Source organism: Poecilia reticulata, chromosome 14 (assembly GCF_904066995.2).
Source record: "Poecilia reticulata chromosome 14, P_reticulata-male-v2, whole genome shotgun sequence".
Classification (NCBI taxonomy): Eukaryota; Metazoa; Chordata; class Actinopteri; order Cyprinodontiformes; family Poeciliidae; genus Poecilia; species Poecilia reticulata.
Window position 1 is genome coordinate 17,636,806 of NC_088843.1, and position 12,760 is coordinate 17,649,565.

General features: G+C 39.9%; 1 protein-coding gene across 14 annotated transcripts in view; it reads left to right on the forward strand.

Moving 5' to 3' along the window:
• auts2a (activator of transcription and developmental regulator AUTS2 a) overlaps window positions 1-12,760 on the forward strand; it is a 359,733-nt gene that overhangs the window by 133,086 nt on the left and 213,887 nt on the right. For all 14 annotated transcript variants that reach the window (XM_008428210.3, XM_081615290.1, XM_081615291.1 and 11 more), the window contains one exon: window positions 8,282-8,383. In XM_008428210.3, coding sequence (XP_008426432.1) covers window positions 8,282-8,383 — 102 coding nt within the window. The remainder of the gene's footprint in view (window positions 1-8,281; window positions 8,384-12,760) is intronic.

Below are 12,760 nucleotides of genomic sequence, written 5' to 3' on the forward strand. Positions count from 1 at the left end.
CCGTTCACTCATTAAGCTCTACTTCGCTGGTGTGCAGGACCTCTGAAGACGGCGTGAGGGGAAATATTCATGGTGTGGTGCAGTAGAAACTGAGGGGATCTGACAGTTCTGCTGGAAACACACAATTTATTAGCAGCAACAGAGCTTCAGCAGTGGATTATCTATAAAACTTTCATGGTTCTCCCTTAGTGGCAAGCAGCCATAAAACTTCCCAAATGAGGGACTTGTTAATTTACTTGTTAGAGCAAATTAAAAATTTATAAGCGCTTTTAGGTAAATGAGATCCTCTTTCATTGCTGCCCTAGTGGGGATTCTTCCTGCCAGATCCTGCGAGGACAGGTTAGCTGTTGTGAAAGCCGCAGAAGAACAATAAAAGCCGTTAAATTGTTCCAGGTTTTATTACCGCCGAGCTCCGCAGCTGCTGTTGCGCGTAACTAAGGGAAACCAGGAGCTGATGGCAGCAGAATCCCACTGAGGCGAGTAGAAAACTGAGGCCAGTTCTCTCCCCCCTTATTTTTTTTTCCTCTGTGGGATGAAGGCGAAGGAGGGGTAGGGCGGGGTATCCGCTGTAGATTGGTTGTGTACGACTCCATTTAAAAAGGCCTTTGTGGTTCAAAATGTTAGCAGGCCTACTTTTGTGCTTGATTGCATTGGGGCTGTAGTGCAGCCCTTGAGAATAGGTCAATACACTTGTAAAATTCCACTATGGCAATGGTGAGCACTTTTCAGTAAGTGAGAAAATAATTGACTCCACATGCTCAGGAATATGTTGTAATAGCTGTTTTACAGCACCTCTCAAGGTAACGCTGCTAAATTAGATATTTCATTTTGCCTTTTGTCTCAGAACGTACAACTGTGATCATTTGGGACGAACGTTATTGCCTTTTTTCACTTTTGTTTTGCTCGCGTAGCAACAGTACGGCTGAAAAACGTAGCACGACATTTAAACGTTTCACATCAGTTTAGCGATAGTAATTGATATTGATAATTATTGAATTTTTTGTTTTTTTAAATACCTGACATACTGCTAAGCTGATGGTGTAACATTTCCTGTTTTATCCACAGTTTCACTCTGCGCCATTGTTTATTTTTAAGCAGCGATGAGGCACGGTGGCAAAACCTGAACTCCTGCTGCTCAAGTTACTCAACAAGTTGTCGCTAGGTAACCAGTGAGTGAGTGAGTTAGTTGATGCCACCCACCTTGCTTAGCTGGCCATGAGAGGTTGAGCAGCTAAAGCCTTTGCTCTGTCTACATCTCCCAGAATGCTGTGCGGTTATGTATCAGAATTCAGTGAATATTCTATTAAATATTCTATCAGATGTATTATGTATTGATATTGATCATGTGTGTATCGTGATATATATTGATTTATTTTCCAGCCCTACTATGAATGTGTGTTTTTTTCGACATGTGAGGTCATAAAAAATACATGTTTGTAATGCTTGCATGCTTGGATCAAGTACTGATAGGATTTTACATGTAGCCATAGTAGTATTGCTTTGTATTGTGTACATATAGTAGCACATTTTATTCTGATAGGAAATGCCCGTAGGTGGGCAAGGAGCTGTCAGCTTTTGTTTGTATAGGCTGAGTGAATATAAGAGTGCATGGGTGAATCTACAGCAGCCCGTAGGAGAGAAACTGTCTGTCCTCTGATATGTCGCAGGAACACCATTATATAGCAGTATAGTGGATTTGATGTAGTGTTTTAGTACCTTAAATGTGATTTTTTTCTGTGTAATACTTGTTGTAACTCAGAAATCCTGAAAAAAATTGCTTTTGGGGATCCTTTGTGGGCTTTAATATCTGAAAACTTAAAACTTATCTTAACTTAAATGACTTAAAAGTGTAGTATTGTGTAAAATTGACTTTTTTGGACTTTGCAGCTTGTTATAATATTATTCCTTCATCAAAAACATACCTGAATTGATTCTTTCATGCATGTTTGGGAAACCCTTTAGTCTCTCATGGCAACCATTTAGCTGTTCAAAACGCGTGGATGTACCTACCGCTCCCTTCAAGGCGCAGCTCCCCTCAGAGAGCTGCAGTTTCCATGCTTCAGAGCTTCCGCCCTCACAGAGCAGCCCTCCTCTGTGGCTCTCTCACTCAGCTCCTTCAGACTAGCCAGCAGCCATTAGCAAACACCTGGTGGAACTGGGGATCTGCTGAGCTCATGCAGTGCAACGTTCATAAAAATATTGCTCCAAGGTTAATAAAGGAGTGACTTCCTGAAGGCGGAGCTTTAGAAAGAGCAGGAGCTTTTAAAGAGACAGAGGCCCAATTTCAAGGCATTAAATTATGAATTCTTTTAAGTCATATTTCATATACAACTTCTTTATAACAACTGAACATTGTGATTGTGCTCTAATTGTTTTTCTGCAGTTACACATGGGTTGTTTTATTGATTTATTCATTTTATTTAAGTGTTGCTAACCAGATCTAAGTATGATAACCAGGGGCGCCGCCAGGAATCTTGGGGCCCCCTGCACAGCCGCTGTTATAATTTTTTGAGTCTATTTGACACATAAAAGCATCACAATTTTAAAGTCTTGCATCTGCCTTGCCTTCTTTGGTTCTATACTGATAATTAGCACAATATTTACTGCTCATGAATTTAACACCCAACAGTCCACAGCCAGTATGCAAGTAGGTTGCTTAATTTTTTTCTATTAGTTTTAGCTTACTTTAATGTCTCTCCATGAGCAACAGTGAAAAGCAACGTGCATCTACACATAAAGCAATTCAAACTTCTCAAAAAATGCTATGTAGTTTCTTTTTATTCAAGCTGCAGTACATAACTTTAATAAAAAAAAAGGTTTCTCAATATTTGTTAAAGCTGTCATGATGTGACAGTTTATGAGACAGGTGATCTGTGTAAACAATCAATCTCCTCCATCTCCTTCCTGAATTACTATTACTGGTTAAAGTACTGCAACGTTCTGACCAAAACAGCCAATCAGAAACAGTAGGATGCTCTTAGCGCTGTCAATTAGCCTCATTCACTCACTGCTAAAATGTGCTAATGTTAGAGAAACAACTTATCATTACAAGAAACTGTTGATCTGCTGTCATTGTAGCTATGCTAACTAGACTGAGCATTCACAACAGGCTATGCTAGCTACAGCATAGCACAGAGCGAGGGGGAGGGAGGATGACCAGCCACATTGTGGCTTGACAGCACTAAAACTCTCCTGCCACTGACTGGTTGTTTCTAGCACTGGGAGAAGGCAAAGGAAATAGAATTTTCACAGATTATTTCTCATGCCATACTGTCACAACATAATGACAGTTTTAAAAAATATGTGAAAAAGTTTTTTTTTAATAAAAGTTGCATACTGCAGCTTTAATTTCACTCAGGAGAGGGCGGGTCAGGAGGGGCGTGGGTTAGAGCTGCTGCTGACTGACTCACCTGTTAAGTGGTAAAAGGTATAAGGACAAGTTAAATATATAAATATGTTGGTAATTTTTTTCCTTAATTCATTAAATGCTAGTGAAAAGGAGGCAAACAGTAGTTTGTAGCTAATTATGCTAAATGGTTGATAATCTCACAGTCTACCCACCTCTCTTGGAGAAAAACTGGGTTATAAATTAACACTCTTATCTTTTTCTCTCTCCCTCTCTTTTTTTGAAAACCTTATTTTATAACTTATCTTAGCAGCATAGTAACTGCCACAATCGTTCGTGTCTTCCACTGGCTGCTGCTAACAGCGTCACGGTGAAGCGCTCTAAGCAGGAACAAACCATTTAACGCATATGGGGGGGTTCAGGGCAAATATGGATGTGTTTTTTGATCTGGGAGTGGGAACATTACATTTTTACTGCTAAAAACAATCTTTGAAAATACAATATGATTAATTTTGTAATTGACAGGGCCCTGTTTTTTTTTTTCTTTTCAATTTCTATGAACAAAAATAAATAAATTAATTAATTCTGGAGGGCCCCCCTGTTGGTCAGGGCCCCCTAGAATCGTCATCACTCCCCCCCCCCCCTATACAGCTCCCCTGATCATAACTAGATATTGGACTGACAAAACTACAAGGGATTATGGGCTTGTAGTCACAACCTGTTGCATCTTTAAAGTAAAATTGCACTGACAAATTGGTCCGTTTTCAGCTCTGACCAAAGTTGATACTGTGACTGAGTATAAATGACATTATTAGCTCTTTTCAGCATCAGTGAGGTGTTTTAAATGATAAAGGTCTATATGTTGAGGCATGTTCATTTAGGCCATAAAATACTTTTAGCAGATAGTAAGAAGGTTGTTAAAATCAGACAGTTTTAAAACTTGGAACACTGTGAAAAATGTGAACTCAGGCAAAAAGTATTTTTATATCTTTCCTTATTTCTTCTTATATTATACTGCAGCACATAATGAGAAACTGGAGAAAAGTAGAGTCATAATTTGTAGGTCTAACCTTGACAAATCTAATGATTACAAATCAGCTACTTGAATCTTCAAGGAAGTATTACCAGAATGTTTTCCATTGTACTTTTTTGGTCTATTCAGTGTATCTGCTTAAAATATTTAGGGGTCCAAGCCTACCGAAGTCAACAAAGCAGCAGCGTTGAGTCAAGCAAATTCAACTTTGTTAGTGGAAGTTTACCATGCACTTAATAGTAAATTGAACACATTATTGTATTTAATTAGTATAAATTTAAACCATTATTTTCAACTTTATTATTTCTAATTTCATCTAATATTAAGAATACACAGATAGATAAAGTTTCCCTCTAAATGCAATTACCTACTACTTGATTTCCTTTGCATTACTTCTTGTGCACTGCGTCCCTACACACACATGTCTCGTCTCTCCACCGTAATTTACCTCGGTGAAGTGCACTGGTGTTCATTACAGAAGGTTTAAAACTGAAACTAAGTTTAAAAGGCCGTAAAAAGTATGCCGTCCATGCTGTTTCAAGTGGGAGTGATCAAATGATCCCGGATCAGGTCACAGAGACGGCCCCCCAAGGCCCCACACGGGGGTTTCTCATTTAGATTTATCACCAGGCAGCAGGTCATTAAATTTCAGCTTCCCCGTTTGATCGTACTGACCAGCACCATTCCCTCCATTTGCTTAAGACATCCATTAATCACACCGTAAAAAGAAATGAATCCATCAGCTGAAGTTAAAAAAAAAAAGAGAGAGAGCAGATGAGGATGAGGGGGGGGGAAACACAGGCACACACACGCACACAATTCTCTGAAGTAATTTAAAGGAGCTCAGGGGGAAATTAAAGGGAACAAGCTGGGGGATACGTTTTCAAATAGCTGTGTAATCAGGTCCTGAGCTATGTAATAGCCCCGAAAGATGAGCCGCTCTTTATTGGAATGTCTTTATTAGACATGTTCTTCAGACATTACATGCAGCTGAATAAATGCGAGATTTCTGATTTCATGGACTCCTTTCCCACTGATAAACCAAGACACAGATGGTGTGATTATGTGGTTTTTCTGCAGCAGAGCCTAGTTTGATTCCACATTGATTAATAAAACACAAATGTCTATATCTCTCCCTTTCCCTTTCCCTCTCCACCCCTCCATCCCCACACTTACTTGATTATATCTTTTATAAGCCTAGCACATATGAGTTCAGTTCCTGGCAGAGAATATTTGATGGAACAGTCGGTAGCAGCTTTTCTTTGTCTGCGCGCATTCATAAATGCATGAGTGTGCTGGCGCGCACTACTCATTGTTGTCAACAGGGACACCGGTTGGTTAATAAATATTATAGGTCAATGTGTTTTGATGAAGGAGCCTGAGACTGGGGGCGCAGGCGGCATCCCTCGTGCTTTCTTCACGGATCAGTTCAGAGGCCAGGCTGGATGAGATATTGTTCCCGTTTTCCCCTCGAAGAATTTTCTCCTGTCCCTTTGGACAAAATGGCATTTACACCCCTGTCGCACTATTTTGTGTCTGCCTGTCCTTTCATTGACGTTGTAAGGCACGTTGTCGTAGAAAAATAACTCTCTGGCACATTGGATCACCACATAAGTGATATTTGTGAAGTTGTGAGAAAAATTTGCCTCAGTTCGCACTACACTACCCTGGTAAAAAAAAAAAAACAGCCCTTTGTTCTACGCTTTGCTTCGTACGGAAGTTCTGGACTCTCTGCTATTGAGAAACGATTGTTTCCTGAAGGTGTGGACTCTGATGAGGTCATTGCTAATGCTTGCCTGTGACGCATGTAATGTAGTTTGATGCCTGCAGTGTAAACAGCCATCGCCCTCTGCAAAGAGAGAAATGCTGAGCTGAACAAGATGACTGTTAATTCAGTATTTTGAAGCATGGCCGACATAGACTGAACGACTTTGTTCACTTCTTCTGCTGCCATTGCTAAAACTACAGGTAGACTATAATTTATTGGAGCAATAAATGCTGGTCGTAGAAGTTTGCCCTGCAATCAGTGGGTCGTCGCTTTGAGGCTCCGCCCCATCCATGTCTGTCTTTGTGTCCCTGGACGAGAGACAAGCTAGGGACACTCAGATAGAGGATTAAAATGTCAATTTCCGTCAGTCAGCTGTTCCTGAAATAGAGAAAAACAGTTTAGATGGTGATGTTACTACAAAGGTAATAATGTTCCCCTTCATGACAGTAGAATGATCAGAATATCACAGCCTTGATCCCAACATGGATGCACTATTCACATCAGAATCACATCATAAGGATACATATACTTAAAGTTCGTTAAGACTTGATCCTCCACAATATCAGAAAAAAGGAAAGTGTGAAGCAGTTTTACAAGTACAAAGATAACCTTTTTTTGGTTGAATGTCTTGTACTGAAGCTACTTAGTGCTTCTGAAGCTCAGAACAATGCTTGACATCCCTCCCTGCATGGCCTCTTTTGTCTTAAAGCGCGCCTTCCAAGCTTTTTGCACCATGTGGACGCACGATCACAAGCCTTCTCAAACTTTCACACACATTAAAACGGGCCCACCAGGCATTCCCAGTGCTGAGATTCTCTTATCACATTCGACACTCCAGTGAATCCACCAGTCCTCTACCCATCATGCAGTTCTCCCAAGGAATGGGATTCCTTTCACACCACTAATGGCTACAGAAAAGGGAACATTTTCATTTTAATTATCTGCTCAGCTCAAGGGTTCCTTTGGTATTCCCCTGCCTTGTGCCCTTTCATCATGTTAAATTATTGCTGATACCTGGAAGGAGACTAGTGAAGGAGAGGTGAAAACACACATCCGCCCAAACACACACACACTAGAGCTTTTGCCATTTTGTGCAGAAGACGGAAAGGGAAGTTCTACTGATCGGTGTGAGCAGCATTGCACTCTAGATTCCCAATATTTTATATTTATATCCGTTTACATTTACAGCCACAAACCAGGGATTTATCTAATAAACCAACACTGAGTGGTGCTTGTTTGTAAAGTGGAAGGAAAATAATATAGTTCATAACACTTTTTTACAAATAAAAATCTGGAATCTATATAAAGTGTTTCACTTGGTGAAACCGTCACCAAGCGGCGTCGTAATTTCAGTACATATTTTATTATATGTAAAATATTATTGAAAGAATATTGTTTTCAATAGTATTTGAAAATAATGTTTTCAGATATTTTTATTTATCGACCGAGTCTGTAGTTTTGTAAGGCATTATAAGTGGTAAAACATTTAACTTACCGTCTCAAAATGCAAGCATTTTCTGTGCTTTGTACTAAAGCCAACATGAGAACCAGGAATTTGGCTCGTCTTTAAGAAGCAGCATGGACATCAGTTGCAGTCCAGTCCCCACGTCCTCCTGCTGAACCCTGCACTCCCAAGAGTTCGCCGTCGTTCCTCAGACTGTGTGAGGCCGCAGACGCTGCCAGATTGGCCGGTCCTTCCCTTTTTTTTTTTTTTTTCCTTCCCTTCTCATCATTTAGCCACATCTCGAACAGCGTACGTGGAGGATGGCACTCGCCGGGCTCCTGCTGCCTCAGCATGTGGTGTCTGCTCGGGAAGGAGAGTGGCTCCGTTTGAAGGTTCCGGAGGGGTCTTTGTCCCCGTTCCCTCTTCCGTGGGCCGAGAAGAGTCGCATACTGAGAGATCAGATGGCGTCAATCGTTGGCAAGCGCGGCGACGTCTACTGAACAGGCTCAGAAAACATGACAGATTTACAGAGACAGCGCTGCAGATCCTGCCAGTTCTCCCATATTCATGAGCTGACTTCTGTGGGACGTCTTGCTGAGCTAGAGCTGTGCATGTAGATAATTCAGACTGCAATATTAACAGTTTTAACCCTTGATTGCCTTGTGTGTGTGTGTTTTTTTGTCTTTGTAGCTGAAACCTGGGCAGAAAAACGGCAAGGACAGCGACAGTGAGAGCGCGAGCGGCGAGTCCAAGCCTTCCATCAGGAGCAGCTCCAGAGACAGACTGACAGATGTGAGTACCTGAGCCGACACGCTGCCGTAAAATCACAACCTCACTTGTATGTAAACATGTATGACGGATGTATATGTGGATCAAAGAAAAAAAAAAAAATGTGGCCACGGAGGATTTCATTTCTCTAGATTAATTTCACATAGGGCTGGACAATAAATCAATGATACATATCGTGATGCAGGGTTTCCCACAGAAAGCCTGGTGGTGAGGGCGGAACGGCAGCCATCCAGAGGCCCATCGTATTTTTGATTTAAAAGATGTCTAAAGTTGGCAGGAAATTTAAAAATATGCCTAATAATTGTTGTTTGAAGACATTATTAACAATACCTTAACACAAACTATGAGAAAGGCAAACATTGAAAGGCAAATTAAAATAAATATACATTTTTTACGCTCTAGTTGTTTCATCCTAAAGAAAGTGTCCAAAATTTTTTACTCTTTTTAACCACGACTTTTTCACTTTATTAACTGAAGTTGTTAGCATGTTGACTGCTAAAGACAGGAAGTGGCTACAGAAAAAAAAAGAACAATACTTTGTCATTTGAAAACCCTGGTGATAGACATGTGATAATAGATAAAACGTCTGATAAAATATACAATATTCAACTGAATATTGAACTCCAATCCAGAACTGCACATAATTCTGTGAGACGTAGGCAGAGGAGAGGCTTCAACCACTCAGCCTATCACAGCAAGGTGGGCGAGGCTGGTGACCTCAGCTAACTCAGTCTCTGGTTACCTAGCAACAACCTGTTGAGTAACTTGCGCAGCAGCAGTTTCAGGTTTCGCCACCGTGCCTCAAAGCTGCTTAAAAATAAACTACAGCGTGAAGAGAAAACTGAATAAAACAGGACAGGTCATTCTACCAGTTTGGCAGTATTTCAAATATTAAATAAACAAAAAAAACAAAAAAACAATTGATGTCAGTAATTATTGAAATCTACTGATATGAAACACTGACATTGTGATAAGTTTTTCAGCCATAGTTGTCCAGCCCTGATTTCACATATTTAAAAGAAGAAAATCTCCTATTCTCTGAAATGTTCAAAAGTTGTGAATTTTCAAGAAAAAAAATTACATTTTTCATTTTCCACATACATCTACAATATTGAAACTACAACGTTCTATGACACTGTGAGGGGAAAAAACCCTCTTAAATTAAAACTCTTAAATTAGGAAAAGAAACTTTTTTTTTTTAACACTGTTAAGTAAAATAAATAAATAAAAGCCACAAGTTCTCTATTGCGCATCTTGATATGTTCCAGAGTGTAAGTGGAACATTCTGAAGGAAAATTTGCCTCTTTTTTCTCAAAATGTTTAGTTTTCAACATTTCAACAGTTATTTACTTGTACATATGTGAAATTATTATAGATTTTCTTATTTTCAACGTAAATATATTCCTGCGTAGCCACATCATTAGATTTCCTTTATCTACAACGAAATCTAAGTTAAAATAGCTTAGAAGCTACGTGTTCCTATAAAAACAGGAACACATATTCACACTAAAATATAGGATTGGTGTATTTTTTTTGCCAATTTTTTTCCACACTCTATAACACAACACACATAACCAACAGTAATAGGAAGACAGCCGCTACAAATTCTGCTAGACTTTTATAAAACTGTAATGTCTGCTGCCGTTCGCCCATGTAGCACAGAAAAGAAGGTAAGTTGTGTCTTTTTCATCACTCACTGAAAACAGTACAACTGTGTAACAAAGCCACCATATTGTTCACATTTCTATCCTGGGAAAAGGGATTTCTGGTTACGATATGACCACAGGATCCGATGTATATGTACAGAACATTTTTTAGTTGTGGTTCTTGTGAAGCCAGATCATCATTTCCTTCAGATATACAAAAAGGCTGAAGACTCTTGGTGATGTTTCTTCCTTGTTTGCACCATGTATATGTGTTCCTGTATATATTTCTTATGTAAAACAGCCTGAATCCCAGACTCTCTCCCACCTCTTTGATGCTGGCTAACATGCTGCATAAGCAGAGCGCTGAAAACATGGCAAAATCCAGCTGCTGGAGCCTCAACAACAAATCTAACAGTAGATTCTGCTGCAGCATTTCCTGTTTCACGAAAAGCGCACTGAATCCAGACAGAGTAAAACATGGATTACCATATTAGATTTCTGTCTCTATTGAGTTTACCCACACTTGGTAGGTTTTTATTAGAGAAGCTGACTCTTTTTCCACTTTATTTTGTAGGAAAATCCACCAGGTTAGGGTGCAATAAAACCATCGAAGATATTAGTTTATCAACTAAAATGCAGTGAAATCTTGAGTGATGGATATTTTTCTATTGTGTTTTTTCAACTATTGAAACCTTTTTAAGTGTTTGGTAGAATTATCTTTTAAACTATGACTTTAGTTTTCTTCCACAAGCTTTTCACAATAGTGTTTTTGGCCCATTCCTCTCTCTGAAACACAAACTCCTTAAGCCAGTGTTTCCCAAACTTTTTCTCCTGCGCCCCCCCAGTGATTTCCAAACATTTTCTGCGCCCCCCTGTCCCTGCCCCTATTGGGGGAAGGGGGGGTGGGTGATCTACTTTTTTGGGAGCAAAATGAGTGTACGTAGCTGAACATAGACAACAACATCGGTAGCCTACAGGCTACTTGTTAACAAGCTTATGTTGCTGTATTGATATTAGCTAGTCATCTTTTAGCTAACTTTACCTGCATCCAGCAGCTTTACTCAACTCAGTCAGTTAGTTTGGGGAAAAAACTGAAAATTTCTTTGCGTTTTGCTGGTTTGCTGCCATGATTCTAACACACACATGCACAGCACTGCCGCACAGGTGTAAACCCAGCGGGAGCATCGTAGCGTTCATGTTGCGTTTAAAGGCGGCTCGGAAAAACAGGTTATCACATATTAATGGATGAAACAGTTTTAACTGCTGATAACAGATAAAAGTGACAGAGGAGACAGATATGGGAAGTGTGGAAGCCCCTACTGTATCAAATTGACATAGGAATAACAGAGAGTTGGCCATTCTAAGGTAAAAACCAGGCGCATACAGCATTCATGTTTTTTTTTTTGTTTTTTTTTCATCCAGACGGCTTCCCGCGCCCCCCCTGCAGTGGCACAGCGCCCCACAGTTTAGGAACCTCTGCCTTAAGCGATGGCCATTCCAAAACGTTGACCTCGGTGACCTCAACCACTGCTGGTGTATTTTGGATCATTGTCAGTTTGTACCCAAGCTTTAACTTCGTGGCTGATCTCTTAGGATGTTCTTTTCTTATTGTTTTAGTTTCCTCCAAATTAAATTGGATTTGCAAACCGTAATCTTTTTTTCCCCCATTTATCTTTTGAAGTTATGGCTTCTTCCTTACTGAATGGCCTTTCAGCCTATAGGTTTTAGTTTTACTGTGGATAGTGACACCCTCACACCAGCGTTAGCCAACATCTTCACAATGCGATTATATCGTTATCTAGGATTTCCCAATTTACTACATCAGTGATCTTAATGGATGGATTTTAAGAAGTTCATTAGAAAAATATTCTAAAGCATCAGTAAAAATCATTTTTTAAGTCCTAAATGAACAGGAAAACAGAAAAGTTCAGTAAGATTTAATGTCAGATGAGGGAAACAGGTTTTCCCCTTTTTTATTAGGGGTATATAAATAACTGATTTCAACTTTATAGCACAAAAGGAAACATACATCCATGAATTCCTTATGAATATGCAGAAGGGTAACAATGAGGAGAGTAGAGCAGCTGTGTGTCCCTCCACCAGATTCCGAGATTTAAGGCCAGCGGACTCCTGGGACATTGGGAGCTGGCCTTCTGTCTCTACTCCTCGATTTGCGTGGAAAACACAGCGAAGAGATCAGATATCTGGCCATAATTAAAGCTGCCAGTCGGGAGGCGAGCTTGTCTTTGAGGAAGACATGGCCGAACAACTGAAGCAAAACGGATTCTGCGTGTAGCTTTACAGTGCTTGACTGGGCATGAAATGAAATAAGTAATTTGATGTTGACAACAGAAATTGAAATGATACTTGCTGATTTTTGTGGCGACGGTGCAGCTGCATTCCAATACGAGTCGAGCGTAAAGCACAGCTTTTGCAGAAAGCTCGTAATGATCCGAGACTGACTGATATATGGAATGATGAAGCGTTTACTGTCGGTTCTATGTAACTGAAAACGTCTTCAGCCAGAATTATCACCACTGTTTTTCCTCTGTGAACATGTTGATTTAATTTAGTTTAATACAGTACATAATTTGTTCTCCTACAGATATTAGAGATTGGTTACAGTGATTAATAATACTGATAACTAGATTTTTAGGAGGCAGCATTTAGCTTTAATTTGCTCCGAGTTGATGCTAGCTCTTTAGCTCATATCCAGATACTTTTTAACTGGTTA